This window comes from Ogataea angusta, assembly GCF_019207475.1.
Source record: "Ogataea angusta isolate 61-244 chromosome Unknown 61-244_NODE_1_length_1302399_cov_90.877568, whole genome shotgun sequence".
NCBI classification, from domain to species: domain Eukaryota; kingdom Fungi; phylum Ascomycota; class Pichiomycetes; order Pichiales; family Pichiaceae; genus Ogataea; species Ogataea angusta.
In genome coordinates this window covers 288,631-314,655 of record NW_025065215.1, presented here as the reverse complement: position 1 = coordinate 314,655, position 26,025 = coordinate 288,631, and the positions used below count along the sequence as shown (strand labels likewise).

General features: G+C 54.6%; 22 protein-coding genes across 22 annotated transcripts; 11 read left to right on the top strand and 11 right to left on the bottom strand.

Moving 5' to 3' along the window:
• Positions 1-125: 125 nt before the first annotated feature.
• On the bottom strand, positions 126-1,628 carry KL928_000215 (uncharacterized protein; the record flags this gene model as incomplete). Its single annotated transcript, XM_043202594.1, has 1 exon — positions 126-1,628. The coding sequence occupies one exon, from the start codon at positions 1,626-1,628 to the stop codon at positions 126-128; it is 1,503 nt and encodes a 500-aa protein (XP_043062110.1).
• Positions 1,629-2,111: 483 nt separating this feature from the next.
• On the top strand, positions 2,112-3,028 carry KL928_000214 (uncharacterized protein; the record flags this gene model as incomplete). Its single annotated transcript, XM_043202583.1, has 2 exons — positions 2,112-2,551; positions 2,713-3,028. 2 exons carry the CDS (start codon positions 2,112-2,114, stop codon positions 3,026-3,028), a joined length of 756 nt encoding a protein of 251 aa, XP_043062109.1.
• A 219-nt stretch (positions 3,029-3,247) lies between these two features.
• KL928_000213 (uncharacterized protein) lies at positions 3,248-3,820 on the bottom strand (the record flags this gene model as incomplete). The annotated part of the gene is made up of 1 exon (XM_043202572.1): positions 3,248-3,820. One exon carries the CDS (start codon positions 3,818-3,820, stop codon positions 3,248-3,250), a length of 573 nt encoding a protein of 190 aa, XP_043062108.1.
• Positions 3,821-3,872: 52 nt separating this feature from the next.
• On the top strand, positions 3,873-4,564 carry KL928_000212 (uncharacterized protein; the record flags this gene model as incomplete). Its single annotated transcript, XM_043202561.1, has 2 exons — positions 3,873-4,467; positions 4,533-4,564. 2 exons carry the CDS (start codon positions 3,873-3,875, stop codon positions 4,562-4,564), a joined length of 627 nt encoding a protein of 208 aa, XP_043062107.1.
• A 49-nt stretch (positions 4,565-4,613) lies between these two features.
• On the top strand, positions 4,614-5,487 carry KL928_000211 (uncharacterized protein; the record flags this gene model as incomplete). Its single annotated transcript, XM_043202550.1, has 2 exons — positions 4,614-5,162; positions 5,284-5,487. 2 exons carry the CDS (start codon positions 4,614-4,616, stop codon positions 5,485-5,487), a joined length of 753 nt encoding a protein of 250 aa, XP_043062106.1.
• A 117-nt stretch (positions 5,488-5,604) lies between these two features.
• KL928_000210 (uncharacterized protein) lies at positions 5,605-7,554 on the bottom strand (the record flags this gene model as incomplete). The annotated part of the gene is made up of 1 exon (XM_043202539.1): positions 5,605-7,554. One exon carries the CDS (start codon positions 7,552-7,554, stop codon positions 5,605-5,607), a length of 1,950 nt encoding a protein of 649 aa, XP_043062105.1.
• A 66-nt stretch (positions 7,555-7,620) lies between these two features.
• KL928_000209 (uncharacterized protein) lies at positions 7,621-8,169 on the top strand (the record flags this gene model as incomplete). The annotated part of the gene is made up of 1 exon (XM_043202527.1): positions 7,621-8,169. The coding sequence occupies one exon, from the start codon at positions 7,621-7,623 to the stop codon at positions 8,167-8,169; it is 549 nt and encodes a 182-aa protein (XP_043062104.1).
• Positions 8,170-8,214: 45 nt separating this feature from the next.
• KL928_000208 (uncharacterized protein) lies at positions 8,215-9,492 on the bottom strand (the record flags this gene model as incomplete). Its single annotated transcript, XM_043202516.1, has 1 exon — positions 8,215-9,492. One exon carries the CDS (start codon positions 9,490-9,492, stop codon positions 8,215-8,217), a length of 1,278 nt encoding a protein of 425 aa, XP_043062103.1.
• A 195-nt stretch (positions 9,493-9,687) lies between these two features.
• Positions 9,688-10,482, top strand: KL928_000207 (uncharacterized protein; the record flags this gene model as incomplete). Its single annotated transcript, XM_043202505.1, has 2 exons — positions 9,688-9,735; positions 9,799-10,482. The coding sequence occupies 2 exons, from the start codon at positions 9,688-9,690 to the stop codon at positions 10,480-10,482; spliced, it is 732 nt and encodes a 243-aa protein (XP_043062102.1).
• Positions 10,483-10,500: 18 nt separating this feature from the next.
• On the bottom strand, positions 10,501-11,472 carry KL928_000206 (uncharacterized protein; the record flags this gene model as incomplete). Its single annotated transcript, XM_043202494.1, has 1 exon — positions 10,501-11,472. The coding sequence occupies one exon, from the start codon at positions 11,470-11,472 to the stop codon at positions 10,501-10,503; it is 972 nt and encodes a 323-aa protein (XP_043062101.1).
• A 55-nt stretch (positions 11,473-11,527) lies between these two features.
• KL928_000205 (uncharacterized protein) lies at positions 11,528-12,436 on the bottom strand (the record flags this gene model as incomplete). The annotated part of the gene is made up of 1 exon (XM_043202483.1): positions 11,528-12,436. The coding sequence occupies one exon, from the start codon at positions 12,434-12,436 to the stop codon at positions 11,528-11,530; it is 909 nt and encodes a 302-aa protein (XP_043062100.1).
• A 224-nt stretch (positions 12,437-12,660) lies between these two features.
• Positions 12,661-13,638, bottom strand: KL928_000204 (uncharacterized protein; the record flags this gene model as incomplete). The annotated part of the gene is made up of 1 exon (XM_043202472.1): positions 12,661-13,638. The coding sequence occupies one exon, from the start codon at positions 13,636-13,638 to the stop codon at positions 12,661-12,663; it is 978 nt and encodes a 325-aa protein (XP_043062099.1).
• A 113-nt stretch (positions 13,639-13,751) lies between these two features.
• Positions 13,752-14,993, bottom strand: KL928_000203 (uncharacterized protein; the record flags this gene model as incomplete). Its single annotated transcript, XM_043202461.1, has 1 exon — positions 13,752-14,993. One exon carries the CDS (start codon positions 14,991-14,993, stop codon positions 13,752-13,754), a length of 1,242 nt encoding a protein of 413 aa, XP_043062098.1.
• A 56-nt stretch (positions 14,994-15,049) lies between these two features.
• On the top strand, positions 15,050-15,616 carry KL928_000202 (uncharacterized protein; the record flags this gene model as incomplete). Its single annotated transcript, XM_043202450.1, has 2 exons — positions 15,050-15,075; positions 15,214-15,616. The coding sequence occupies 2 exons, from the start codon at positions 15,050-15,052 to the stop codon at positions 15,614-15,616; spliced, it is 429 nt and encodes a 142-aa protein (XP_043062097.1).
• Positions 15,617-15,765: 149 nt separating this feature from the next.
• KL928_000201 (uncharacterized protein) lies at positions 15,766-18,666 on the top strand (the record flags this gene model as incomplete). The annotated part of the gene is made up of 1 exon (XM_043202439.1): positions 15,766-18,666. The coding sequence occupies one exon, from the start codon at positions 15,766-15,768 to the stop codon at positions 18,664-18,666; it is 2,901 nt and encodes a 966-aa protein (XP_043062096.1).
• A 14-nt stretch (positions 18,667-18,680) lies between these two features.
• Positions 18,681-19,671, bottom strand: KL928_000200 (uncharacterized protein; the record flags this gene model as incomplete). The annotated part of the gene is made up of 2 exons (XM_043202428.1): positions 18,681-18,708; positions 18,875-19,671. 2 exons carry the CDS (start codon positions 19,669-19,671, stop codon positions 18,681-18,683), a joined length of 825 nt encoding a protein of 274 aa, XP_043062095.1.
• Positions 19,672-19,752: 81 nt separating this feature from the next.
• Positions 19,753-21,132, top strand: KL928_000199 (uncharacterized protein; the record flags this gene model as incomplete). Its single annotated transcript, XM_043202415.1, has 1 exon — positions 19,753-21,132. One exon carries the CDS (start codon positions 19,753-19,755, stop codon positions 21,130-21,132), a length of 1,380 nt encoding a protein of 459 aa, XP_043062094.1.
• A 4-nt stretch (positions 21,133-21,136) lies between these two features.
• On the bottom strand, positions 21,137-22,333 carry KL928_000198 (uncharacterized protein; the record flags this gene model as incomplete). The annotated part of the gene is made up of 1 exon (XM_043202404.1): positions 21,137-22,333. One exon carries the CDS (start codon positions 22,331-22,333, stop codon positions 21,137-21,139), a length of 1,197 nt encoding a protein of 398 aa, XP_043062093.1.
• A 108-nt stretch (positions 22,334-22,441) lies between these two features.
• KL928_000197 (uncharacterized protein) lies at positions 22,442-23,169 on the bottom strand (the record flags this gene model as incomplete). Its single annotated transcript, XM_043202393.1, has 2 exons — positions 22,442-23,041; positions 23,119-23,169. 2 exons carry the CDS (start codon positions 23,167-23,169, stop codon positions 22,442-22,444), a joined length of 651 nt encoding a protein of 216 aa, XP_043062092.1.
• Positions 23,170-23,254: 85 nt separating this feature from the next.
• Positions 23,255-24,349, top strand: KL928_000196 (uncharacterized protein; the record flags this gene model as incomplete). Its single annotated transcript, XM_043202382.1, has 1 exon — positions 23,255-24,349. One exon carries the CDS (start codon positions 23,255-23,257, stop codon positions 24,347-24,349), a length of 1,095 nt encoding a protein of 364 aa, XP_043062091.1.
• A 155-nt stretch (positions 24,350-24,504) lies between these two features.
• Positions 24,505-25,617, top strand: KL928_000195 (uncharacterized protein; the record flags this gene model as incomplete). The annotated part of the gene is made up of 1 exon (XM_043202371.1): positions 24,505-25,617. One exon carries the CDS (start codon positions 24,505-24,507, stop codon positions 25,615-25,617), a length of 1,113 nt encoding a protein of 370 aa, XP_043062090.1.
• Positions 25,618-25,667: 50 nt separating this feature from the next.
• Positions 25,668-25,997, top strand: KL928_000194 (uncharacterized protein; the record flags this gene model as incomplete). Its single annotated transcript, XM_043202360.1, has 1 exon — positions 25,668-25,997. The coding sequence occupies one exon, from the start codon at positions 25,668-25,670 to the stop codon at positions 25,995-25,997; it is 330 nt and encodes a 109-aa protein (XP_043062089.1).
• Between the last annotated feature and the right edge of the window lie 28 nt (positions 25,998-26,025).

The window sequence follows — 26,025 nt, the reverse complement described above, 5'->3', positions numbered from 1 at the left end:
GAGACCAATTAGAAGTAGAGCTTCACAATGGTCAATGTTAGCTGGTTTAATTAGCGTAAGAAAAAATCCAGAAAAAATACTAATTTATACCAAAGGGTCGTGTCTGAAATTAAAAAAAAAAGACTCTAGGTGCTGGCATTGGAAGCTGATGAGTTCTCTGCCTTGGTTTCTCTCGACACAGTCTTGGCAACAGGAAGCAAAGGAGTCTTCTTACTTCTCAGTTTCTTCCAAGCAAAGAACAGAGCTCCCAAGATCAGGAAGACACCAATGGTGACTCCAGCTCCGATTCCTCCTGCTCCAGCGTTGGTCAGCTTATTAAGGTGGTAGGAGCCGTCAGCAACCTTCTCCAAGTCAATACCCTTTTCCTCTGCCTCGGAAGCCTGTTCGTAGGTAGAAGAGTATCTGGTGCATTGCGAGGACGTGCTTGAGCACTTTCCGCACCAGTCCTCGAGACTGGTAATAGAAACTGCTTCTGTTTTTTCGACAAAGTCGTCCCAGGATAGCAAAGTGGAGTTTAATCCGAAGAGCGGGTAAGCCACCAGCTCGTCGTCATCTTCAGTGCCATTCTTGAAGGAGAATTGCACAAAGTAGTTGTCGGAGGTGTCTTTCAACAGGTCCCAAACCAGAGTAGCTCCGTAGCCAGGCATACCGGTGAAATTATCAGAGACCTGGTTCAGCTCCAAAAGACCGAAAATCTGGTACATCGTATTGAAGGAGCCCGTGAAGTAGTTGATGTAAGGCGAGCCATTCTCCTTGGTGGCATTCAAATAAGTGAGAGATGCTCCCAGAAGCGACTGTCCACCAATAGTGAAGTTATTGAGTTTGTTGGAAGCGTCGTACGAAATTCCCCATTGAGCAGCGTCTGCAAGAGTGGCGATTTGGTAACGAAGCGTGGAGTTCCACTTGGAGGCCCAGTCTTCGTCGTGGATGCTTTCGACAAAAACAAAATCGTTGATGTTCATGGCGTTGCCAAAATTGAGCTTCCACTTAGGGAAACGGGACGATGGAAGAACGTCAGCCAGCGACTGGTAGAAATCAAAGGTGGACGAGTTCAGCTCCTTGAACGCGTCAGTGTCGTACCACGCGTCAATGGCAGCGTCCGAAGAAGGACAGTTCTCGTCTCCCTTGATCCAGAAATAATCGTCAGACGTTTCCTGCTGCACATCCATAAAGACGTACTGATATCCGCCTAGAGGGGCCTCAACAGAGGTGCCGTTGCTCAATTCGGAGTCCTGGGTATCGGCCAGAGTCTCGTTCGTGTTGACGGCAGTGGAAGGAGGGTACAGACCCTGCAAGAAAGACATCTGGGAGTACTCGATGACCGTCGAGGCCGGACATTGGGCATAAGTGTCTCCATAGACGAAGTAGCCCTGTGGGTCCAGTCCGTTAATCACAAAGTCCGATTCCACAGAGTTGCCGTCTTCGTCCAAGCCGAAGTATCTCTCCCTGAAGAAGGTACCCGACTCGACCTGTTCAACGGCTCCCAGGGTGGTGAGGTAGTTAGCCGGTTTGGCGACTCTGTCATTGTGGCGACCAAAGATAAAAGTGCCCACACACGAGTATTTTCCGTCAAGGGACTGAGAGTCCACAGCCAGAGCAATTGGTAGCAACGAAAGAAGGAAAAACATTACAAAGTTAGGGCTACTGAGAATCTGCACGCAATTTATTTCGGCTCTGAATTTTTTTTCCTAGATAAGACTGCGGCAGCGGATAATATTTTGCGCTTTAGAGTCATATTGAATCCACCTGTATTTGGAAATGACTAGATAGTAATACATATTTTTACTGGTTTTGGGTACTTTGCACTTGTTTGACGGCACACTGTCTTAGAGACTCCAATTGGTCCAAGCATTTGGCCGAGTCTCCTCCGCGCAGACACGCTTCGTACTGGGATATCGCGGAAGAGCAATTCTGCTGGATTTTCTGGAAGGACGGCACGTCGTTCCTCACGCACTGCTGCAGCGCCATTTGCATCGGAACACAATCCACCGGCTTCTTGTCGGGTGACTGGACACACTTGTGGTAGTTGACAAACTGTTCTGGACAGTGTTTGGCCACGTCTTGGAGGATGATCTCGTCTAGAAAGGACATGAAGACTAAAGTGAAAAAATATGGAAAATAATATTATTTCGAGGAAATTGGATTTTGAGGCTCTGGTGGAGAAACACCAGCAATTGGGGCGCTATTTCGACGGGGCGAGGTACGACTTCCGCAGTAACGAGGCGGTCATTGCGATCACTGAGGTTTTGCTGAAGGAGTGGGGGCTGGAGGTACACGTAGACAGGGCCAGATTATGTCCGCGATTATTCAATCGTCTCGACTACCTGGAGTTTATGTGCCAATTGCTCGGTTCATGGACAAATCATGTGGGGCTAGACGTCGGCACAGGCCATCTGGCGATCTATGCACTACTGGGAGCCAGACTATTCGATCTGCAGTTTGTGGGCACAGATATTGACGAGGAGTCGTTGGAGCTGGCTCGGGCCACTGTGGAGCAGAATAATCTGCAGGAGAAAATCCAGCTGGTGCTGACCAGGCCGCAGGACCCGCTGTTCGGCCGGTTTGTTGAGTTACTGGGCTCTCGAAGCGGGTTTGTCATGTGCAACCCGCCTTTCTATTCCTCTTTCGAAGAGATGGAAAGAAGAGCAGAAATAAAGCCCGGCCCCCGGTTCCCCACGGCCGCTGCCAACGAGCTCGTTGTTGAGGGCGGAGAGGTAGCATTTGTGCGTCGAATGATCTTGGAAAGCGAGTCCGTGAAAAGTTCCCCCATCCGCTGGTTCTCCAGTCTCATTGGAAAATACGACTCGCTCAAGCCCCTGATCTCGCTTCTGCGCGTCCGCAAAATCGACAACTTCGGCGTGCACGAGTTCCGCAGCAGCCAGGCGCTGGCAGGAACACGCCGCTGGATCCTATTCTGGTCTTTCCAGCCCGAGCGGCCCGACGCAGACCTGTTCAACAGTGTAGTGCGTCAGAAAACGCGACGCGAGCTCCAGTGCACGCGCGACAAGCTGCTGGAGCGGATCGATGAGCTGGAGAACGTGGAGCAGACCAGAACAGCAGACACGGTCGTTTTGGAGCTCCCCGGCGACGTGTGGTCGCGAGCCTACCGCCGCCAAAAACGGTTTCTGCCCGATCGGGCTCAGGTAGTGCTGCTGCTCGAAAACCCCATCAAGCTCATCTGGAAGAGCGGCCGCAACTACCAGCTCTTCGAAAGCTTTTATAACTGGTGTAGGAAATTAGAGCAGTCCTAGAGCTTTTTGAGATACCCCTGCTGGATGAGTCTCTCGACGTCTGCCTGGCGAACGAAAAATTGCGAGTCCTTGGTCAGATTAAAAACTCCGTACTCAGTCTGGATCTCGCCAGCGTCTTTTAGCACTCTCACGTCGATAAACACGTCTTCCGGCGGCTCCAGCGTCCCTCCCAGGTCGATTTTTTCCAACGGGCCTTTAAACTCGCTCACTAGGTCGTTATATTTTTTTAGGTACTCCTGCTCCTGCGGCGACAAATTGTCCATCTGCTCCTTGGAAATCTCGTTATTGGCCCACACCAATTCGTCCAGACGCTCTGCCCGCAACCGCTGGTAAGCTAGAAGACACCGTTTGTTGCGCCGCATGCACAGGTGGCAGACAAACAGCTGTGCTTGGTTGACGCGATCGTCGTCCTGGCTCGCGTGTTCTGTCAGCACGTCGGCCTCTTTCTGCAGGTCCCGTATCTCCCGCACTATGCTTCTCACCAGCGTATCCTGGTAGAGCGGCAACTTATCCAGCGACTGCGTCCGTTTGGCCTCCAGTGCCAATTTGTGTGCCAGATCTCCATACATGGGAAAATAATTTAGGAAAAATAACTAGATAAATAATTTAGATCAATATTTCATGTACGGTAGAAGAAAAAGAGGATTTTCTTCGCCCGCTCACCAAAGGTCTCTGAGGTGTGACTGCTCGGGAAAGGGAGCTTTATCTGAGCCTTCTTCCGTGTTCGATTTTACCGAGAGTCCTGTGGAATTCCAGAAAAGTCTCAGATCTCCGCGCAAACGCTTGCTCCAGAACGCGTCGATTCCGAGATTGCGCAACTTCGAGACGGCGGACTATTTCAAGGAGGCTCCAGAGGAGCAGCGACCGCGATGGACGCACGAAAAACAGCCAGAACGCAGACAATTGCTGCCTCCCACGCCCAAGAAACAGAAATCTGGAAGCACTCAGCTGGAGCTCGGGGAGCTGTCCAAGGAAAAAAACGCGTCGCCAAAAAAGACCACAGTCCCCGACAATCTGTCTGATCTGTTTGAAGGGCTCCCGCAAAGTCCACGAAAATCCACTCTAGATATCAGGACAGTAAATATTATATCTTCGGAAGAGCCAGAGCCCCAGATCCCAAAAGTCGCACTAGAGCCTCCTTCCATTCCAACGGTTAATAATGACGGCCAGTCTGTCTTATCGCCCCCAAAACCACATAAATCTCCTAGAAACTACGGTATTAGACGAAGCTACCGCGCGGAGCAGAACTCAGACAACGAGAGCGACGAACTCGACGCAGAGCCCGTCAGCACGAACCTACAGCCCAGCCTTGATCTCAAGGTGTCAGGATTGAACAACAGGTACGATCAGGAGATAGAATTCATGGCGGAGACCGTCAGCTCTGCAAGATCTCCACTGTCAGCCAAAAGAACGGCACTTCTTGAGACGGCTCGCAAAGGCGCAATGGATGCCAAGATAATGGACCGTCTTGTGCTTAGGGGCGTGGAGGATCTTGCTGTTGGCATTGAAGCGGCGGGAAACGATTTTATCCTCGTTTCGGCATGGATATATCTGGCCACGCCGATGAAAAAGGAGCCACCGTTGGACTTCACCAGAAACGCAATAGAGCTCTTCTTGCCTGTATCGGGAACATTACGGAAACACATTGAGAGGCAGGCAAAACTGACCAAGATTGACCAGCTGGCCCTGGACGAGTTTCTTGACCATGTGCCAATAGCTTCTCCTAGAGAATTGGCATTAGATTACCTCTTACACCGAGACCACCACGTTTTGGTAAAACTATGCACACAGAAAATCCTGAAGCTGGTTATCGACGCTGCTCAGCTGGAAAACGAGAAAAGCATGTTGCTGGTCGAGATGCTTGTGGACCAACTGCGCCCGCTGGCAGGGTTTGACAAAATAGAGCATCTGGTAAAATCTGCTATTGTTGAAAAAACGGATTGTTTGTCGATTTGCTTGCGACTGGCAATCGTATTAACAGCGGAGACGGAGAGCCAGCTAAGTGACCAGGCTCTTGTCGTGCCGCTGCTAGAATTGGTGCGCAGGTCGTACATTCTCTCTGGAAACATGGCTTCGAGCCAGGACCAAGAGACTGGGCTTTTCGCTCTGGGTCTGCTTTTCAACCTCCAAGAGCACGTTTCCTGGCCAGAGAACGCCAAACCGCTCTTTGAAGAGCTGCTACAGTCGGTTAAAATCGAGCAAAATCTGCAGAATGCCACAAGAGTTCATGCTATAGGATATTTCTGTCTGCTAGTGGACACAGCCACAGAGACAGTCAGAACAGGTCTTGAAACCTTCCGCGCCGCAGTGGGCGGCGGCAACCAGTCCATAAAAGCCAGGATCGAGGCCAAGCTCAACCAACTGTGTTGAACTCGTCCGTTTGTGCCTGCAGGTGCATCTTGGCCATACGCAGCATCTTGGACTTGCCGTCCTCTTTTTTCTTACGCTCTCCACCACTGGCAAGCTTCTTTGGCGTTTCTCTTAGCCCAAACGACTTGGCCAGATGTCCCAGATGGATTTTCTTCACGTTGAAACACTCTCTTTCAGAGGCCAAGTGTGTGGCATACGCTTTGATGTGGCTGATGAAACCGTTGGAAGCTATTTCCTTGGCTCGCGGCTCTTCCAGCAGCCATCTTTCCAGATCCAAATGAAAGGTTGTGGCCTGCGTGTCCCAGCCGCCGCCCTTTTCGCCCGGTTTCTCGAAAGCGTCTTTTAGCACCGATTCGTATTTTTTGAACTGAATGCCTGATGGATGCAATGGCTCAATTAATTTCAAATAATTTTCTTCGTCCCCTGGAAGCAGGAACAGTACAGATTTTCCAAGAGAACCGGCTCTGGCGGTTCTGCCAACTCTATGAAGATGGTCGTCCAGAGCGAACGGCGGGTCGAACTCGACGACGTTGTTGATATGTGGCAAGTCGAGTCCTCTCGACGCGACATCCGTACAGAGCAGGATCGCATTATTTGGACTATCGGCAAACTGTTTGAGAGTGGAAGTTCTGGTTTGTTGCGAAAGCGAACCGTGCAGCTTGAAAATGCTAGATCCAAAAAGCGAGCCCGAAGTGTCTTCGGAGGCCGCTTTTCTGGTGAGCGCGATGAAGTGGAAATCGACAGATCCAGAGCACGAGAAAAAAACAATCGTTCTCGAAGCCGTCTGGTCCTTGATCAGGTTCTTGAGAGTTCCGGCCAGCGTGACAAACCTCAGCTTCGGAGGAATCACCACCACCTGCTGCACCAGCTGATCGGGCACCTTTGTGATCTGCTCACTTGTGGTCACCAGTTCGGCTTCTTCCAGCGACAGCTCGCCTAGTTTTTTCACAGTGGACTTGATGGTGGCCGAACAAAGAACGTTGACTCTTTTGGCCGGCAGAGAGGGATATTGGAGGGGCACCGCAGACGAAGAAATGCTGTGCAGGATTTTGGCGATGCTCTCCTCAAATCCAAGCTCCATCAGCCGGTCACCCTCGTCCAGCACGACGTACCGAATTTTTGAGAGGTCCAATTTTTGTGTGTGTTCAATATGATCCACTAGTCTTCCTGGGGTTGCCACGAGGACGTTCACACCTTTACGGAGTCGAGCTTTTTCAGATTTCTTTTTCTCTCCACCAATGACGTTTCCGGCAACAATCTTGTGGTAGCAGCGACTAAGAGACTCAAAAACAGAGTAGATCTGGGTTGCAAGCTCGCGCGTGGGAGCCAGAATCAGCGCGAAAAGACCAGAAGTCCGATCAATGTCTGGAATCTCCATCAGCTTCTGGAAAATTGGCAGCGCAAAGGCCAAGGTCTTACCAGAACCTGTTTGAGCCTGCACAAAAAGATCATTTTTTCCTGCAAGCAGACGAGGAATCACCTGTTGCTGAATCTTCGTGGGATTTTCTATACGTTGGCCAAGAAGATGAGCGTTGATCTTATCGTTGAGTCCAAGTCCGGAAAAAGAAGAGGTATCTAGAGGAGCGTTCGAAGGAGAAAGAACGTCTATCTCAGCGACGGGTCTGTCCTGGATCTCAGGGTTTGCTGTGAACAGCGACGAAACGTACGTGTTGTTTTTGCCGCCCTCTCCACGCCGCTCAGGAAATGCTGACTTATGCGGTCTTTCTTCACCCTCAGCTCTTGCAGGTTCCTTGGTTCTCTCACCTAGCTTTGTCTGGTTTACTCCCTGCTTTTCTTTTTTCTCATTGCGGCCGCGGCCTTCGCTAACGAGCTGCGATTTCCGCCTATCCTTCCATTTTCCACCAGTCACCTTCACCTTTTGCTTTTTGGCGGGCGGCTCGCTCGCAAAATTCAGTAGTAAGTCATCCTCCATAGATAAATAATTTTCCAAAAAAAAATAAAATCTGAATTTTTCTGAATTTTTTCTTAAATTTTATTTATGTCTGATCCCGTTATCAAAGAAATTCCTATCCGCATTAACGGGCCCCCTCTCTTGATGGTCCAGCAACCAACAGTCAATAAATACAACACAATCTCACAGACACGACTCAAGCCGGTTAGTGGCGTCCTGGAAATGGATATACCAACAGACACCTCACGTTTCTACGACGAGAGCAAAGCTTCCAAATGGGGAGGCATCAACTATCAGACGCTGAAGGGAGTGCTAGTGGACGGAAACGGATACTACGTGGGGCGTGTGCTTGACGGCGAGCTCCATCTGAGTCCCGTGACTAAAACATGCCAACTTAGACCCTCGTTCAAGTACATCGACGAAATGAAGGCTCGCAAACAGCAAAGAGAAAAAGAATTAAATAAACAACTGGACGACCATGTGATGCCCGAGGACAAGAAGAAAGCGCACGTCGTGCAGATGACAGCCAAGTCTACAAATGAAAATGCTCTTAGGCTCGGAGGAGCTTTGGTGAGCAAGAAGCTGGAAGACGAGGAAGATTGGGTGGTGTATGAGTATAAAACAAGTGTACAGTAATTTAAGAATCAACAGTAATGTAGGAATCAATTTATAGCTAGCTGTTTATTTTCCCAACTCGACAACCTTCTCGGCAGCCTCGTCGAGGTCCTCGAACAAGTACAACTTCAAGCCGGACTCGCCGATGAGTTTCTTGGCGATGTCGAGGTTGGTACCTTGCAATCTGACAACAACAGGAATGGTCAAAGAGAGGTTCTTGGTGGCAGCAATGAGACCCTCGGCAACGTAGTCACATCTGACGATACCTCCGAAGATGTTGACGAAGATGGCCTTGACGCCCTTCTCGGAGATAATCAGCTTGAAAGCCTCCTCAATGGTCTCTGGAGTGGCGGTTCCACCAACGTCGAGGAAATTGGCTGGAGATCCACCGTACAGCTGGACAACATCCATGGTGGCCATGGCCAGTCCGGCACCGTTGACCAAGCAGCCGATGTTGCCGTCCAACTTGATGAAGTTCAGGCCGAACTTGCTGGCATGGACCTCGTCTGGGTCCTCTTGGGTCAGGTCTCTCCAGGAGAAGACCTCTTCCTGTCTGAAGGCAGCGTTGTCGTCAAATCCGAATTTGGCGTCCATGCACATCACCTCGTGGTCGACAGTTTCCGTCAGTGGGTTGATCTCGATCTGGGTGGCATCCTTGTCCTTGAAAATTTGGTACAGCTTCTTGATGGTCTCGGCAGCCTTTGGAACGGCCTCCGGAGAGAATTTGAGTCCAGAGGCAATTTGCTTGGCCAGCTCGTCGCTGATGCCCTTGCTGTAGTCCACAGGATACTTCTTGATGGCGTCTGGGTTCTGCTTGGCGACACCCTCGATGTCGACACCGCCCTCTGACGAGGCCACCACCAAAGTGGACTGGTTCTTTCTGTCCATGATGATAGACAGGTATGCCTCACGCTTGGCGTACTTTCTCTCCACGACGTAGACGGCAGTGACCTCCTTTCCGGCAGCGCCAGTCTGTTTGGTGATCAGCTTGTGGCCAATCATTTTGGAAGCGAGATCCTTGGCCTCCTCTGGGGTCTCGATGAGTCTGACACCCGACTTCAAGCCATTGTCAAAGTGTCCCTTGCCTCTGCCTCCCGTCAGAGCCTGGGCCTTGATGACCAGCTCATTGGTGCCGAGCGACTTGGCGATGTCGTAGGCGCCCTCTGGAGTGGTAGCCGCATCTCCCTTAGGCACGGGCACACCGTATGATCTGAGCAACTGAGCAGATCTATACTCGTGGATGGACAAGAATCTTCTTTGCGACTGACGCGTTAGAACGACAATTTCCAACGTGGACACACTTACAGTCTTTAAAATGGACTTTCTCAATGCTCTGGTAAACATTTGGTCTAATTTGGTGAGAGTAAAAGAAAACAACAGCGTTGGAAATTTGGGAAATGGACAACTCTTTTCCTTTGCACAGCCGGACAAATGTGAACAGGCCGAGACGGCGGCTGAATGGGGTGCGAATTTGGGAAAAAAAAATATGCTTTTTTTCGGCTGTGCGCACCGGGGCGAGGGAAAGGAGACGGTTTAGACATGTTTCCCAGCTTGTTTGTTCCTGTTGCCAACGAGACAGACACTTTTGTGGGGGTGCATGCGGCGACTGTGCCGCTGAACGTGACCCTGCTGGTGACCGACGGCGACCAGTTCGACGCGTACGAGTGCACCAGCCGGACAGAGCTCGACAGGCTGTTTGCGCTGAACGACGCTGCCATTTGCGGCGAAAACGAAATCGACGGGTTCCTTGCCAAGCTCGCTGACCTGCACCACGTTGTTCTGCGCAGAGAGCCCGGGTTCGTGACCCTGTGCAAGCCGGATCTCGAATTCCGGTTTCCGTTGACGCGATTAGCAGACGATATGCTCGCGGCGGCTCGAAAACAGTTTCTGGCCCACGTGGGGCGGCTGGGCGCGCTCGAGTCGAGTCTGGTGGCCAGTCTTGCGCACGAGCTCAACAAGAAGAACCAGATCATTCTGAAACTCGCCGCCTCCATCGCACAGGACTATCTGGGCAACACCCTCGAACAGGACGAGGCGATTTTGCAGAGCGACGAGATCCAGCGTCTTTTCCTCCAGACAGGCACGCTGCGCAGCTCGCTCGGCTCTTCGTTCAAACAGATCAAAGACGAGACCGTGTCAAAATTTAAACAGTCCGACATGTCGTCTGCACAGGCCCTGAAAAATTTATTCATATCGCACGCAGAACTAGAGCCTGCTAGACCATCCAAACGCCGCAAACCGAATGTCCAGACGACCGTCCCCGACACGAGCCCGAGAAAACGGCTCAGAGACCACAGTTACAACTTCCCTATCAAACAGAGAAGAACCCGCTAATCCATTGTACTATATACCTCATGTCGTCTGCGCCGTCTTGCGCCACGCGTCAACAACCATCTTCAACGCCGCTTTTTGCTCGCTGCTGCGCTTTTTGTATAGTCCCTCCAACACGATGATCCAGAACTCGACGAACTCGGATAGTTGCTCGCGCGACTGGGGCTTGTTGGAATATTCTGCTATGCTCTGCTTTTCTTTGAGTAATTTCAGCGGATTGATGCCAAAGTTGCGGAAATAGCTCCCGAAGGTGGACACGCTGAAGTGTTTCAGTGTGTAGCAACAGTCGCGCAATGAATGTTGTTTCGAAGGGTCGTAATCTATCATGTCGAAGTCGTCTCCAAATTCCTCTCTTAGTACGTGCTCTATGGCCTCTACGGCAAGCGTGCGTGCTTGCGAGTAGACGGTGTCTGCAGCCACCTGTCTGTTGTCTCTCTCCACCTCAAGCTCCATCACGTCGCCATTGACCCGCGAAAACTCTGCTACCAGCCGGTCAATGATCGTTTGCAATGTCATGTCTTCACGGTAGGACACAGTAAGAACGCCATGGGCCAGAGCCTTGACGCACAGGTTTTTGTCGTTCGAGAACAGCACAACCATGTTTTCTGTCCCAAAAAAGAGACAGGCGTCCAGGATAGCGTCGTCCTGGACGGCGTCGCGGTCGAGTCGCTCGTGCAGTCGCTGGACCCGCAAGATCTGGTCGTTGTTGTGCAGAAACCCGTAGATCCAGTCGATGGCCCGGCGTGCGGCCCCTGAAACGTGCAAATTCGATGACTTGAGCCCGTCGAGCTCTCTCACGACCTGGTTGGGGATGATTAGCTGATGGGGCACTGGCACCCCACGAAGGCCGTCTACTATAGGCAGATGGTCGAGCAGGAAATTGGTATCAAAGATCAGAACGAGGCTGCTGGGAGGCATTTCGCCTGGCCTCGCCATCTGGGACCCGACGCTGCTTCGTCGGTCCTCAATGTCCATCATATCGAAATCAGACATGAAAATAAATAAATGATTTTATTTAGAATAAATTAAATTAAAATAGAGCACTGACTTATTTATCCTGCTTCGAGAAGCTCAAAAAGTCGTCGTTCTGAGCAATCTCCCATTGAAGATCGGGCTGGAACTCCATGTATAGAGTCTCTCTGTCGCTGTTCATGTGGTATGTATACGCAGCCTCCTCGTCGCCGATGATCTGCTTCTTTCTGCCCTGGTTCTCTGCGGCATCGGCCAGAAGCTGACACTCGCAGCAGCGCTCCATCAGCGAGAACATGTAGGCGGCCTCGTCCACGGTGTATCCGACGGTGATGAGGCCGTGGTTCTGCAGAATCGCGCCGTGGCCGTCGCCAATAGCAGCAGCGATCTCCTGGCCCTCCTTGGCCTCGATAGCAACACCACCGAAGTTCGTGTACACAGCGTGCGACTTGTAGAAATTGCAGGCGTCCTGGCTGATCATCTCGAGCGGCTTGCCGAACGCAGAGTACGCCTTTCCGTACACGGAGTGCATGTGACAGGCAGCGTTGACGTCTGGTCTGGCCTTGTGCAGAGCCGAGTGGATCGCGAAACCGGCAGCGTTGATGGCCACTCTGTTTCCGCCGATGATGTTTCCGTCCTCGTCGACCTGGACCATGTCCTTGGCCTTGAGCAGGCCAAAGTGGATACCGAGCGGGTTGATCCAGAAGGTGTTTGGGTCCACAGGGTCTCTGACGGAGATGTGGCCCGAACTTCCCTCGGTGTAGCCCTTGCGGGCAAAAACTCGAAAGGCGCCGGCCATGTGTTCCAGCAGCCATTCGCGCTTCTTGTATGGGTCGTCAAACTCCGGGATAGGGAAGGGAGGAGGAGCTCCCTTGGAGATGTTGTGCACGCCTCTCTCTGTGAGGGCGTATCCACGAGAAGTGGCCGGTCTGATGGATTCCGGGATCTGGTCGGATTGCGCGGTGGTCTCGGTGACAGCAGGACTCATTAGCAAGACGGGAAATCGCTTATGCTTTATATATCCTGAAAGAGATTCCACAAACGGCAAAAGACGAAGATAAAAGAAAAAAATACATCTTTGCACGAGCGCGTTTTCCCTAAAACATACTTCCGATCCAACCAAGACCGGCAACTAATAGCTGATGAAATAACATGTCAAGAAGCTTCTAAACACTTTATAGACGCCAACAGCGGGGCCACCGGCAGTCTGGCCTACGGATCACTGTTGCCCATGCCATCCAGCTTGGTCCTCTCCTTGGGTCTGGCCAGACCAAAAGCGGGAGCAGGCTTGTCGTCGTCCTCTCCCAGACCGTCAAACAGCTTTCCGTACTTGCCTCCCTCGGCCCTCTGGCCCTCCAGCTGCTGCTGTAGCGTCAGTCCGGTCTCCTGGACCTTCTGTCCGAACTGCTCCATGGCCCTTTTGGCCTGCAGTGCGTAGTCCTGTTCCGCAAGCTGTTTCACGCTGGGCTGGATCACTGTGTCGTTGACCTCCTTCACCGACTTGGCCACCGTCGTGCTGAACAGGCCCCAGCCCTTGGAAAATGTTCCCAGCGGGTCTTTCTGCAGGGCGTCGAACGTGAAGCCGGACAGACTGGAGCCGCGCTGCGCAGCCGGCGCAGGCGTGGAACCAAAGCCCTGGTATTTGCCGCCCTGCGACGGAGGCAGGTCTGTAGGACGCGTGTCGTTGGCCTGGCCCAGCTTGGCAAAGTAGGCCTCGTTGTGCTCCTTGTTAGGCAATGCAGAGTTCCTGGAGTCGGAGGATGGCGCGTTTTTGGAGGGCAGCGTCTCGCCGCTGTGGTCAGGCTCGACAAAGTCCCTGCCCTCGATGATGCTCGTGAGTCTGCTCTTGTAGTCCTCGGCCACGTAGTTGTTGTATTTCTGCTGCGCAGGCAGCGACAGGTCCAGGCCGTGCGACTCGAAGTACTGTGCGCACGCAGCATTGCCGCCCTTCTCCATGCGGCTGAGCTCCTCTGGCTTGAACTGGTCCATCGTGATGGACCTCACAAACGAAATGTGCACCCCCAGACCACGGTGGACGCCTGCGCACTCCAGACAGATGAAGATGCCGAACTTGGGCGACGCCCACTGCGGGTTCGGAGCCTTGCAGTCGAAACACTTCTTGTTGTCGCCCTGTTTCTGCAGGGCCAGCAGCTTGCGCCGGTTGTCGGGATCAACGCTCCAGTCAGACATAACGAAATTAAAAACAAGTTGCGATTGGAGTTACGTAAGAAAGCGTGGAAAAAGAGCAGCACGCAGCAGATGGGAAATATTTATGCTCTGGTATTTATTTATTTTCTATGATTCTATAGTACACACATAAAGGCCAGCAGGCCAAGGGTCCACCAGCTATTCTCCAGCGAGGCGGCCCCGTTCACGGTGTTGGTCACCGAGGACAGCGTCATGGTGTGCTCGGACTCGGCCTTCTCCACGTCCGAGATCCAGTCGTTGAGGTCGGAGTTGCTGATGGTCTCGTCGAAACTGGTGGAGTTCGACAGGAACACCGTGGCCGTGCCGTCGCTGCCAAACACAACACCGCCCATCATGACAGCGTCGGGCGTGCGCTCCAGATAGCCCTCGTTGGCCAGCCCTGTCTCGATGTCGCCGGTGCCCTGGTAGTCGTGGATCGTTGAGTAGAAGTGCAGGGCCTCGGTGGTGTTGAGGACCTCGAAGATGTCGAACTCGCCGCAGCCAGAGCTCCAGCACGAGCAGTTGGCGTTGGTCGGGTACTGCGCGGTGCGCGGGATGTGCGCGTTGAGCAGCCAGATGGCCGGCATGTTGTACGACGCGGTGTCCTCGCTCACGGTGTCCTCCTCAGGCGCCAGGAACTGGAACAAAAACATCTTGGTGGTGCCGTAGTAGCCGTGGTACGCCGGGACGCCGTCTCTATAAACGCCGCAGTCCTTGCTGAACCCGGAGTCGCCGCACGACACGTTCGACATGATGATCAGCTCCTCGTCGGAGTGCAGCGTCACGTTGGCCAGCACGGTGCTCTCGCTCGCGGCCGACACGCCGTCGGAGTCGACGTAGTCCAGCGCTTTTCCGAGGCACGTGACATTCTCGCCCACGTTGCCGAGGAACGTCACGTTGTCTGCGGTGAGGTCGTCGGAGTCGTAGTACGCGAGCCGCGACCACGAGCCGTTGGTCTGGCCCGACGTGTAGTCGTCGGCGACGTAGTAGCCGAACTTCTGCAGGTTTATCGGGCCCCTGATGTGCACCGAGACCTCGTTGTTGAGCGGCGAGATCGCGCCCTCGAAACTGACCGGCTTGTCTGTGTTGATCTCGCACGTGCACGAATCGTTCGAGCTCGAGTCGATGCTCTTCACGTTGTAGAAGTAGCCCTCGAACCCAAAGTTCTGGAACTGCAGAACTCCGTACTCGTCCGAGTACACCTGCGACGAGGACACCGACGTCGACGCGGCCGACGCCGACGCGGTCTGCTGCGTCTGCTGGGCGTTGTTGTTGTTGTTATTGTTGTTGTTGTTGTTGTTGTTGTTGGCGTTGTCGGCCAGAGCCGTGGCCAGCAGTGCAAACCACACGAAATTCATTTTACTGAAAAATCTCACAGGAACGGCCTTTTTATACTCGGTTGCAGAAATGAAAAATGCAGATCCAAGGCTTCGGCGCGATGTCGCTGACGTTTCCAAGCGTTTGGCCCCTTCCAAACAATCATTATATACTCCTGATAGACGCTTAGCCATGCAGGGCGCGACACGGCTGCTTCGCCACGATCGTGCCAAGGCTTAGCACGCTGCAAGTAATTTATAGAAACCCTGCGCCGGCGCGTCGATCGGCGCGCCTGGCGCAAATATTTCACTCCACCGCAGCTCCTCTGCACATGCGTTTGTTCCGAGCTACGTTCCGGCTCGTGCCCAACCCGCGCTCGCAGAATGACGTCTGGCACCTCCTGGACACTGTGCGCGTGCTCGCGCTGCCGCCGCGGCTGCAGCTCGCCCAGTTCACCGTCCCACGGACCGCGTACCAGGGCACCCACCGCTGGATGAACAAAATGGAGCTGCTGTACAAGACGGTCGACGACAAGGCCGCGGGCGGCCCGGAAGAGCTGGACCGCGGGCTGCGTGCGCTGCGCAGCGACCATTTCGACGTGCGCCTCGAGCGTGTCGAGGAGGTGCCAGAACCTGCGCTGGAACGGCCGGCTCCGGCGAAGTGAAGCGTGCACAGGGCGGCGCGTTGCCCTGCGCTGTCAAAATCCGTCTTTATCCGTTCACTTCCCCGAATTCACCGGACCCTGTGTGTTTGTCCGATCATGGCTGTGCACATAAACAAATATTCATGTAGAAATAAAAATACTGTAAATACATGGAGGACGTCCAGATCTCAAAGCTTTCGGACCAGCTCCTGCGGGAAATAGATTTGCGGCTTGACAGGACGCTGGGCGGGGACCAGACTGGCGACCCGCGCGCGCTGAAGGCCCTGCTGGATCTCATTGGGCAGTTCCAGCCAAACCCTCAGCTCCTGGACACGCGGCTGCGTTCGTTTGTGGGCCGCTTGGTGAGTGTGTACCGTCGTGTGCTGGCGGAGGAGCTGGCGTGTGGGGAGCAGACTGGCGTGATATTTTACCATCTGGCCAAAATCAGAGGCATCAAGGTGGTCTCCAACTGTCTGACCAGCGATCTGTACCTGTTGACGGCAGTTCTTGACAGAGTGGACGGTCTCGGCGACAATGACCGCGCGCAGTGGCAGGAGACGTTTTTCTTGCTTGTGTGGCTGTCGATTCTGGTCCTGGTGCCGTTTCCGCTCGAGAAAATCCGGCCCAGTCTCTCCAAGGCCATATTTGATCTCTCGCGCAAATACCTCCAGTCCAGCGGCAAGGAGAGCGACGCGGCCGCGCTGCTGATGGCACGGCTGCTGTCACGTGCCGACTGTGCGCCGCTGTTGCAGGGCTTCGTCGCCGACAACTTCAACTCGCTTGCGTGGGAGCAGAAAAGCATATTTGAGCAGCTCGGCCTCCTCATGACGACAAACCACCTGTTCAGGCTGTGTGCGCCGCAGACGCTCGAGCTGTTTGGCCAGCGTCTGCTGGTGCTGATTGCGAACGAGCTGGACACGCCGAACGCCTCGTGCTTGCGGTTTTTCGTCAAGAACCTCGGCAAGCTGGGCGTCCATTTTGTGCGCACTAGCGACTACGACGCCGTCGAGGAGATATGCAACTACCTATTTGATTTTGTCGGGCACGCCAGCACGGTGATTCGGTACTCTGTGGCGAAGCAGCTGGCCAAGATCTCGGGCCTGCTGCCGCAGCAGCTGCGCAACGACGTGGTGCGTGCGCTGGTTGCACAGCTCGAGCTTTCCGCCGATGGCCGCGTCGATGCCGAGTCGATCGACGTCGAGCTCTTCCACGGCGTGCTGCTGGCGATCGGCGAGCAGGCGCGCACCAGACAGCTGGACACGGCTTTCCTGCCCGAGCTGGCCGCCCTGCTGCACCAGACGCTTTTCCTGGAGCAGTACCGCGTGACCCACGCGGTCGGGTCGAACGTGCGCGACGCGACGTGTTTTATCATCTGGTCGCTGGCCAAACGGTACAAGACAAACGAGGTGGGGCTGGAGCTGTGGTGGGCATTTTTCCGCGACCTGGTGCTGTGCTGCTGTTTCGACAAGGAGCTGATTGTGCGGCGTGCGAGCGCGGCGTGTGTGCAGGAGGTGGTCGGCCGCCACGGCGAGATTTTCGACCGCAACGACAAACACAGCCTCAAGGTGAAACTGATAGAGACGCTGGACTACACGGCGCTGGGACAGCTCGACCGCGCGTTTGCATCGAGCCTGGACATTTGCGAGCTGGGCCTTTTGCAGAGAGAAATTCAGGCCGCGTTGGAGCATGCCGTTCTGCACAGAGACTACGAGATTCGCACGCGGGCAGCAAAGACGCTGAGAAAACTCGGCCACAAAAAGCTGGTCGAACGGTATTTCCAGGGAGAGTTCCAGCCGGGGAAGTTCTATGTGCTTGCCGAGCTGCTCCAGGACACAGCAGAACGTGAAACCGACAAATACCACAACCTCTTTGTGGAGTTTTCGTTCGACTTCCACAGAGACCCGTTCCACAAAGGCGAAGAGTATCTGTACCTATTGACGGTGCTGTGTCGCCAGGGATTTGTTCCCAACGACCACGAGCTGGAGACCGTCTTCCACGTCGTCAGGAACAGCAGCGACCAGGTTTCGCAGCGATTCTGCGAGCTCGCGGCGGTGCTCGTGCTACCAGAAGAATATATTGCGAAATGGCTGTCCTACATCAAAAGCGGAAGTCTGGTGGCCGCGCGCGCTGTGGGACACGCAACCTGGCTCGAAACGAGGGTCGACGACGTGCTGCGGCTGGTGACGGGACACGCCGACGCAGAGCTGCGCAGTTGTCTCATTCTGTCGCTCGCAGAGTACTTGCACCGCCACTACGTGGCTGAGCACCAGAAACAGACTCTCATTTCCTGTCTCGACGACTACACGGTCACCAACCGCGGCGACGTCGGCAGCCTCGTGCGATCGGCGACAATGAAGCTTATCGATGCCAACAGGGACAAATTTGGCGACCACGCCCTCATTGACCGCAAACTTCTGCGAATAGCAGGCGAGACCATGGAGCGGCTGCGCGTGGCAGCACTAAAGCTCGTGGCAGACCTCAACGGCTGGCATTTTAGCCCGCCAGAGTCCGACGTTGACCATTTCCAGGCCCTCATGAACATCTACCGTGCGCATCTCGTGCAAGACAGGGAGCTTTCTCGCGAGTTCTGGAAAGGCTACTCTTTTTCTGCCGGGTCCCAGCAGTCCTTGGCACAGGCCACCAACGCGGCGCTGCTGGCGTTCTTCCAGGCCTGGAAGCAGCTAGACGACAGAAAAACCGTGCTGGGCGACATTTTGTCGATTTTGAGGCCGCTCGAGGGCGCACAGAGCCGCGTCGAACGTGCTACCAAAACACAGGACGCCTGCTTGCGGTTCCTGTGCAACGCATTGGAGCTGAACCTGCCGCTGCCAGCAGACGTTGCTGTGCGGAGCATCTTTGTGCGCGTGTACAACCTCACGCTGGGAAAAACACACCCGGGACGGCTCGCGGTGGCCATTCGCGTATTTGTGCAGCTGGCTGTTGCAGACCCGGCAGACACGAAAGGCGACTGTGTGGCACGGCTGACGTGGCTGAGCAAGAAACACCCGACCGCGAGCGTGCGGTTGGCTGCGCTGGAAGCTTTGCAGGAAATCGAGTGCGACTCAGTTTAGTACGTCCTTCAGATTCACGTTTGCACTGCCGCGTGCTGCCGGCTGCGGGAAGTTTTCTCCAGGTTTCCAGCCGATCATGAAGACGAACCGGAAAGTCGCCGGCAGGTTGCCCGTGCGCGGGTCGCCGTGCATGGCGTGGTAGATTGGCTGCAGCGCGATCAGCAGGTCCTTGCGCAAAGCAGGCGGCGTGCTCAGGATGGAGTTCGACTCGCCCATCAGCTGCAGGTCCTTCATGAGCGCCAGCACGTCCGGGTACTCCACGATGATCTCCTCGACGTCGATCGTGAGCATCTGGAAGCCGGCTTTTTGCATCAGGGTGCCGACGTCGGACGACTCCACGAACGGCGACACACGCGGCGAAAGACCGCCGCAGCGCTCCATCTCGGCCAATTGCAGCGCCGTGCGCAGCTCGAACAGCGTGTCGCCGGCAAACATGGACCCGACAAAGCACCCGTTCGGCTGCAGCGAGTTGTACAATTTCTTAAAGACCGTCGGCAGGTCGTTGATCCAGTGCAGCGACAAGTTGGACACAATCACGTTGAACATGTCCTTTTTCAAAAGCAGCGGGTGCGCGTACGCCTCCTCGTCCGCATTGATGCGCTCGATGTTCAGCATCGAGTTGAACGGGGCGTCTCTATATTTGTCTAGCATGTTCTGCGACGAGTCCACCATGTAAATTTTCTCGATCTTGGATCGCACAAGGTTTTTATCGTCGCGCCATCGCTTGTCGTCGTCGGGACGAACGTCGCACAATTGGCGCTCGAGGTTGCCTGCGTTGCAGCCGAAGTCCATGACCGTCGAGAACGGCGTTTTCAGGAACGCCAGCCGCTCGATTGTGCGTCTTGCAACCTCGTCCCTGATATACTCCACCATCTGGCTTTCTTCGTCGCGCGCGGCTCGCTCGCGCTGTTTGAGCTTCATGTCGCGGTTGAACACGTGGATCGACGTCCAGCGTTTGCAGGCCGCGTTTGCGGGCTTCTTGAGCCAGCGTTTTGGTGCAAACATGGCAATTTGATTTGCAAAAATGCACAAAAATGTGGAGAAGTAGAAAATATTCAGTCAACTTAAATAATATCAAAAATATATATGTCGCTGCCCAGGGCCACCAAAAAACAGAAGACGGCACTGTTCAAGAAACTCGCCGAGCTCGGCCCCAAAGAATCGCTGCACAACAAACTCCCGCAGGTGTACGGCGTGCTTCAGCAAGCGCAGTACGCGGCAACAGGGTTCCTAGATTTCACACTAAAGGTGTTTCTGCGCAAAAATAATCCGTACTACAACCATTTATTTTTCACATATGTCGAGCAAAAGGCGCCCGACCTCGCGCGCGGATACAAGATCCGCGGGTTCCTGGAAAACGGCAGCTACGAGATGGCCGTTCTGGAGTTCCGCGGCGCCAACTCCTTCGTGGACTCCCGGCACATGGAAAGACTGTATGCGATCACGCTGCTGATCGAAGCGAGCAACAGGAACGACACCGAGACAATTCTGTTTATTTTGCGAAAACTGCCATCGACGATGCTGACGCCGCTCAACTACGCCAGTCTGGCCGCTACCGCGCTCAAAAACGGCAACCACGACGTCGTCGCGGCGGTGTATCCTGAATTGACAGACACAGAATTCACGGGCGAGTTTTTACTCGATCTGTGCCGAATTTTCGTGGAAAATAACAACCTCGAGCGAGCGTTTGACGTGGTTCTGAAGGTGCGCGACCAGGAGGCACAGATTCCGGTGGCAACCACGGCAGCGGCCTTGCTGGGACCGACATACAGCTGGAAATTTCTCGACGAGCTGGAGATTCCAATCTCGTACGACGAGCTGGCGCCCAAAATGTTCCAGGACAAGCTGTTTGCAAGAAACAACTACGAGGAGATAGAAGAGCATTTCGACGAGGTCATCGAGCTCAAGCCGCGGACCGTGCAGCTGGCCCTGTACGCTGCGCTGCGCTCGATATATTTTTGCGGCCATTTTGGTAGCATGATTTTTGTGCTACGCTATGTTGCAGGAAATAATTTGCAACATCTGCTTGAAAACCGCCATTTCCATATTTTGTTCGAGGGAGCTGCCAAGCATGCCGCCAAACTGTGCAGTCTGAACATTTTGGAGCTGGCCGCACGGCTCAATATCCCGCTCTCGGATAAAGACGTGCTGGCTCTTCTGCAGTGCCACGCGAGCGGCACAGAGCACGAGACGCTGTATCTTGCAATTTCGGAGATCCGAAAGCGCCGGGAGCTGCCAGACAACTGCGTCGAGTACCTTAGACACGTGTCAGCCAGCACGAACGACCTGAAACTGAAGCTGGTTGCAGAAAGGCCGGAAATGCAGATGATCGTGCCGCTGGAGCACATACAACGCACGCTGGACAGCCAGCAGCACCGCACGGCGCTCGTCCACGAACGCCTGCCCGACCACCCGGAGTACTTCTACGCGACGGACTACGGCAACTCACAGTGGGAGATATTATAGTCTGTTAATAGGTCTTAGATAATAACGTGACCACGCACACCGCGACAAGAGCCAGAGACAGGTTGCACGCAAACTGCTCTCTCCACAACTTTCTGGCCACGGCAGCGTCCTTCTGGATCTTCGTCTGGGCCAGCTCCGAGTACACGGTCTTGCGTGGCTCGAGGCCCTTGGGCAGATGGCTTGGGTTAGGGTTGAGCTCCTCGATGAACTGCTCGAGCTCGCCGCATTTCATCCCGACCTCGAGATACAGCGGGTCAGAAACAGGACACTTGTGGTGGATCACCCGGAGGTATCTGGAAAACACGTTGAGCACGCCCTCGTAGGTTCTGCACTCGAGTATCAAGCTGCACGTTTCTCCTTTTCTGATCTTGACATTTTTTTGGAACACGTGCGGGTTTTGGAACACCAGGGCCAGCGTGGCGATGGCCATCACCTGCGGGATCGCACAGAAACAGTACGTGGACTGGTCGTAGACCATCGAGAGGTACACCAGGACGTCCTTGACGTGGTCCAGAACGTTGAGCACGAGCTCCGTGCTGCAATTCAGGGCCTCCTGGAGATGCTCGGGCTGCGCAAAGTTGGCGAGCTTGTCTGTATGCTTGGCCCAGATTTCTCTCGGCCAGAACGACCGGCCGTCGTCCAGGTCTTCGCGGAAGTCTCTGATGATGTTTGTTTTTTGCAGGAAAAGACCCATAGACTCGCTGAGGTACATTTTGTCGGCCAGGGCCGGGTGTCCAAAGTCTGCTGCCACGATCATCCGCGTCAGCCCTTCGCCCACCAGTCCCGCCACGTAGTGGCAGTACAGGTCGTAGTCTTTGACGGTGGCCACGCCGTTGAGGTTGAACTCCTCGTTCACCACGTAGTCGGCCATGCCGTTGCCCATCTTGCGCGTGACGTCCTTGATGACGTCCTGGTACTTTGGCTGCAGCTTGTGGTACTCGGTGAGAACACTGTCAAAATGCACCAGAACGATACGGTCTTTTTCGTTTGGTCCGTTGCCGTCGAATGTCCAGTCCTTGAGATTCAGCTTCGAATCGAACGATCTCAGCAGGGGAATCTTCAGCTCAGGGTCGAGCGTCATGTCGTCCTCGATCGTATCGAGCGCCCGCAGAACCAGGTAGAACAGCATGATGACATTGCGCAGCTCGGGGTTCAATTCCATGATCACGGCCACAAAAGAACGCGAACAGTGGGCCAGCATCTTGTAGCACAGGGCCTCGGACGGAGACTGCGACTTGGTGTCCAGCGGGTTTTCGATGTGTCTGAAATACTTGCTATATTGGTTAGTGGACGGACAGCAGAAAGCAGCTTACAATTGCACGACGGCCTTCAACTCGGCCGGGTGGAGCACGAGATCTAAAAGTTTACCCATGATAAAGAAAAATAGAAAAAATTGCAGCAAAAAATTATACGAGGGCCAGTTTCTGCCATGAGCTCTGATTTCGACGAGAAGGATTTGCACCAGGGCATTATTTTTGCGGTGCACCTGACGCCCACGCTGCGCAGCCATGTGTCCAGGATCATGTCCTGTGTGGGAGGGCTGATTAGAGACCTGGTCAAGACCCAGCCCAACACGGGGCTCGGGTGCTTTATCTTCAACTGCAGCAAGAAGGACGCGTCGGTCGACGGCGTGCTGCCCGTCTTCGAGCTGCAGGACATCAGCATCGACCAATTGCAGACGATAGAGCAGTTCGATGGGGCTTCTGTCGAGGTGCTCGAGGAGAACCCGGAAATTAATTGTGGGGAGCAACTTGCCCGCATGCTGCAGGTCGCGCGCTCTAACTTTGTGGCCCCCCCACGTTTCACCAAACCGTACACGGTCCGTCGCATCTTCCTCTTCTCTGACTGCGATCGGCCCTTCAACGGCAACACATCGCGCAAAATCACCCTCTGGAACATCCTCGGCGACCTCAGTCTGGAAAAAATCAACATCACCCCGTTTCTGCTCGCCAACAAGCCGGACTTCGATCTTTCGGAGTATCAGACGATCTTTGAGACCCTTGACCAGTTCCGGCCTGCTGTGGAGAAGCTGGACATCGATCAGGTCGAGGACAAAATCCTGCGGACCAAGGAACTCAGACGAACCTCCTTCAGATGCACCCTGGCGCTGCGCGACATCAAGATGTCTGTCCAGGGATGCCCGCTATTTAAAGAGCCCCGGTTGCAGAGTCCTTACCGTTTCTTTGATGACAACGGCACATACAGGTACGTGGAATCGCAGTCGGTGAAGCTGGACACCGCCACGGGAGCCAAGGTCAACGACGACGACGTGGTATCGACCGTAGGCTTTGAAAACCAGCATGCTACACTAAACAGAGACCTTATATCCAAGCCGTTCGACAACGAGAACAAACCTGTGCTGCAAATCGTTGGGTTCCGCAAAATCGAGTATTTTGTGCACCACTATTCCGTCGGGACGCCTGCGCTGGTCACTCCGAGCGACCTGGAGCAGTACACACACTCGCGCCGCTCGTTCTCGGCACTGTACCAGGCGCTCACAGCAAAACGCAAATTAGCTCTTGCGTGGGGGTCCACCCGCAAAAACCAGGCCCCCACATCGTACTATCTGGTCCCCACAGCCGCCTCTCTGGGGTACAGCACCAGCATCGAGCCGTACCCCGAGGGCCTTGCGCTCATCCCACTCCCGTTCAAAGACGACGTGCGCTGTCTGCCCGGATATCTGCTGCAGATGGAGCCGAGTGCGCCGATATTCCCCAATCAAATCGAAGACCTCGTTACAGAGATTATAGACATCTTCAAGCCGCTACCAAATCCCCAGATCGAGTGGTACTTCAAAGTTTTGGAGGACCATCTGTTGCAGCGTGAGGTTGACTACGACCCGCAGGTCCCGCTGGAAATACAGAAACAGCAGATGGTCAATAAGCAGGACCAGTTAAAGAAAAAGTGCATGGAGTTGCGCAACCGGCTGGGAAACTCCAAGAAGCTGAGCCTGCTAGTGGCAGCAGTGCGTGCAGAGCTGAACAGAATGGACAATTTTCAGCAGCTGAACGTGGAGCCGACGCGCGAGGACAAAAAGGCCATGTTGTTGACCGACGACATCGTGCTCAAGGCCTACAAGCTGGGACAGCTGAACGATTTCACCTCAGACCAGCTGAAGGTGTATGTGAACTCGAAGGCGAACCTGATTCCGAAGGCGAAGACCAAGAAGGAGATGCTGGAGAACATTACGGACTATCTGGACCGGACGGTAGGTTGAGAGTTTGTGTAGACAAATGAGACAGCTTTGCCGGGCTGAAGTGTAGTGGATGTGGTTGCGACAGTAGAGACCTACCCCCTCCGCAGACCACTCCGGATACCTCGAAAGTTGGACCGTTGTGAAAAAAAATAGCGGTCTGTGTTTTTTCGTGCACGATGGAGTGGACGCGCGAGCAGACACTGTATCTGCTAAACCTAATATGCTACCACAAGCCGCTTGGTGAGGAGCGGGAGGCGAGCTACGCGACGATCATCAAGCGGTTGGGCGAGAAGTTTCCCCAATTCAGCGTCACCAAGAGCGATGTGACGCGGCAGCTGAACAAGTACTATAATTTGAAAGGACTAGAGAAATTGGACGAGGACCAGACCGACGAGGAGGCGGGCGAGGAAGAAGAGCGTGAAGACTCGTTGGCGTCGCGCACAAGACGGAAATCCAAGGACGAGTCGAAGGCGAAGGAGGTGCAAGTAAAGAGCGAGGAGCCAGAGAGCGGCAAGGAGACGCCTGAGACGCCGGTTACTCGCCGGCGCACGCGACGCAACAAGGCAGAGACGCCGGCAGAGCCTGAGCAGGAGGCCGAGGCGAAGGAAGGCGTGAGAACGCGGCGTCGTGTGGCGCTGGAGCCGGCAGAGGCGAGCGACGACGAAAAGGAGAAGCAGGAGGAGGCTGAGCCCGAGAAGACGCCCAAAAGACGGGCCTCGCGCAAGCCGCGGACAGACGAGGAGAGCGAGAGCGAGGAGAAGGAGAAGGCGACGCGGAGCGGGCGTAAAAAGCGGGTGAAGCTGAAGGAGGAGACGACCGGAACCGAGGACGCGACAGGGGCACAGAGCAGCAGCGACGAGGAGGAGAAAAAGGGCGCGCAGACGCGTCGCAAGGGCGCGCGGGAGGAGAAGAAGCTGCGGACGCGCACGACGAGACGGAACCTAAAGAAGGAGATCGAGCAGGAGGCAGATAACGACGCCGAGGCGGACGAGAAGGCGGAGGAAAACGCAGAGCCCAAGGCACAGGACGACGTGGACGACGAGGAGAGCGGCGAGGACGAGGAAGTGGACGAAGAGGACGACGAGAAGGTGCCTGCGAAACGGGCTGTGCACGCGACGCCGGCGCCGCGCAAGCAGCGCAAGACGCCGGTTTCGAAGAGCGTGCCGCGCAACTTCAAGCCCAAGGACACGCCCGTCAAGGCGACGCCGGGCGGGCGGGGCAGAGCTCGTGCGGGCGCGTCGTCGGTCCCGTCGACGCCGTCGGTGAGACGATCGGCGCGCAAAAAATAATCCACGAAAATTTGTACATTAACATAAATTTATATCGTTTGCCACTAGACATGTCAGAATTGAAAATCCAGACCATTGCCCCAGGAGACGGCAAGACGTACCCTCAGCCAGGTGATCTGGTGACTGTGCACTACACGGGCACCTTGGAGAACGGCAAGAAGTTCGACTCCTCGAGAGACAGAAACAAGCCTTTCCAGTTCAGAATTGGCCAGGGTATGGTGATTGCTGGCTGGGAACAAGGGTTCTCCAAGCTGTCGCTGGGCGAGAAGGCCATCCTCACGATCCCGGGCCCATTGGCCTACGGCTCCAGAGGGTTCCCGGGCCTGATTCCTCCTAACGCTACTCTCATCTTTGATGTCGAGCTGCTGAAGATCAACTAGGTACTTAATGGACTTGCGAGTCTATTTT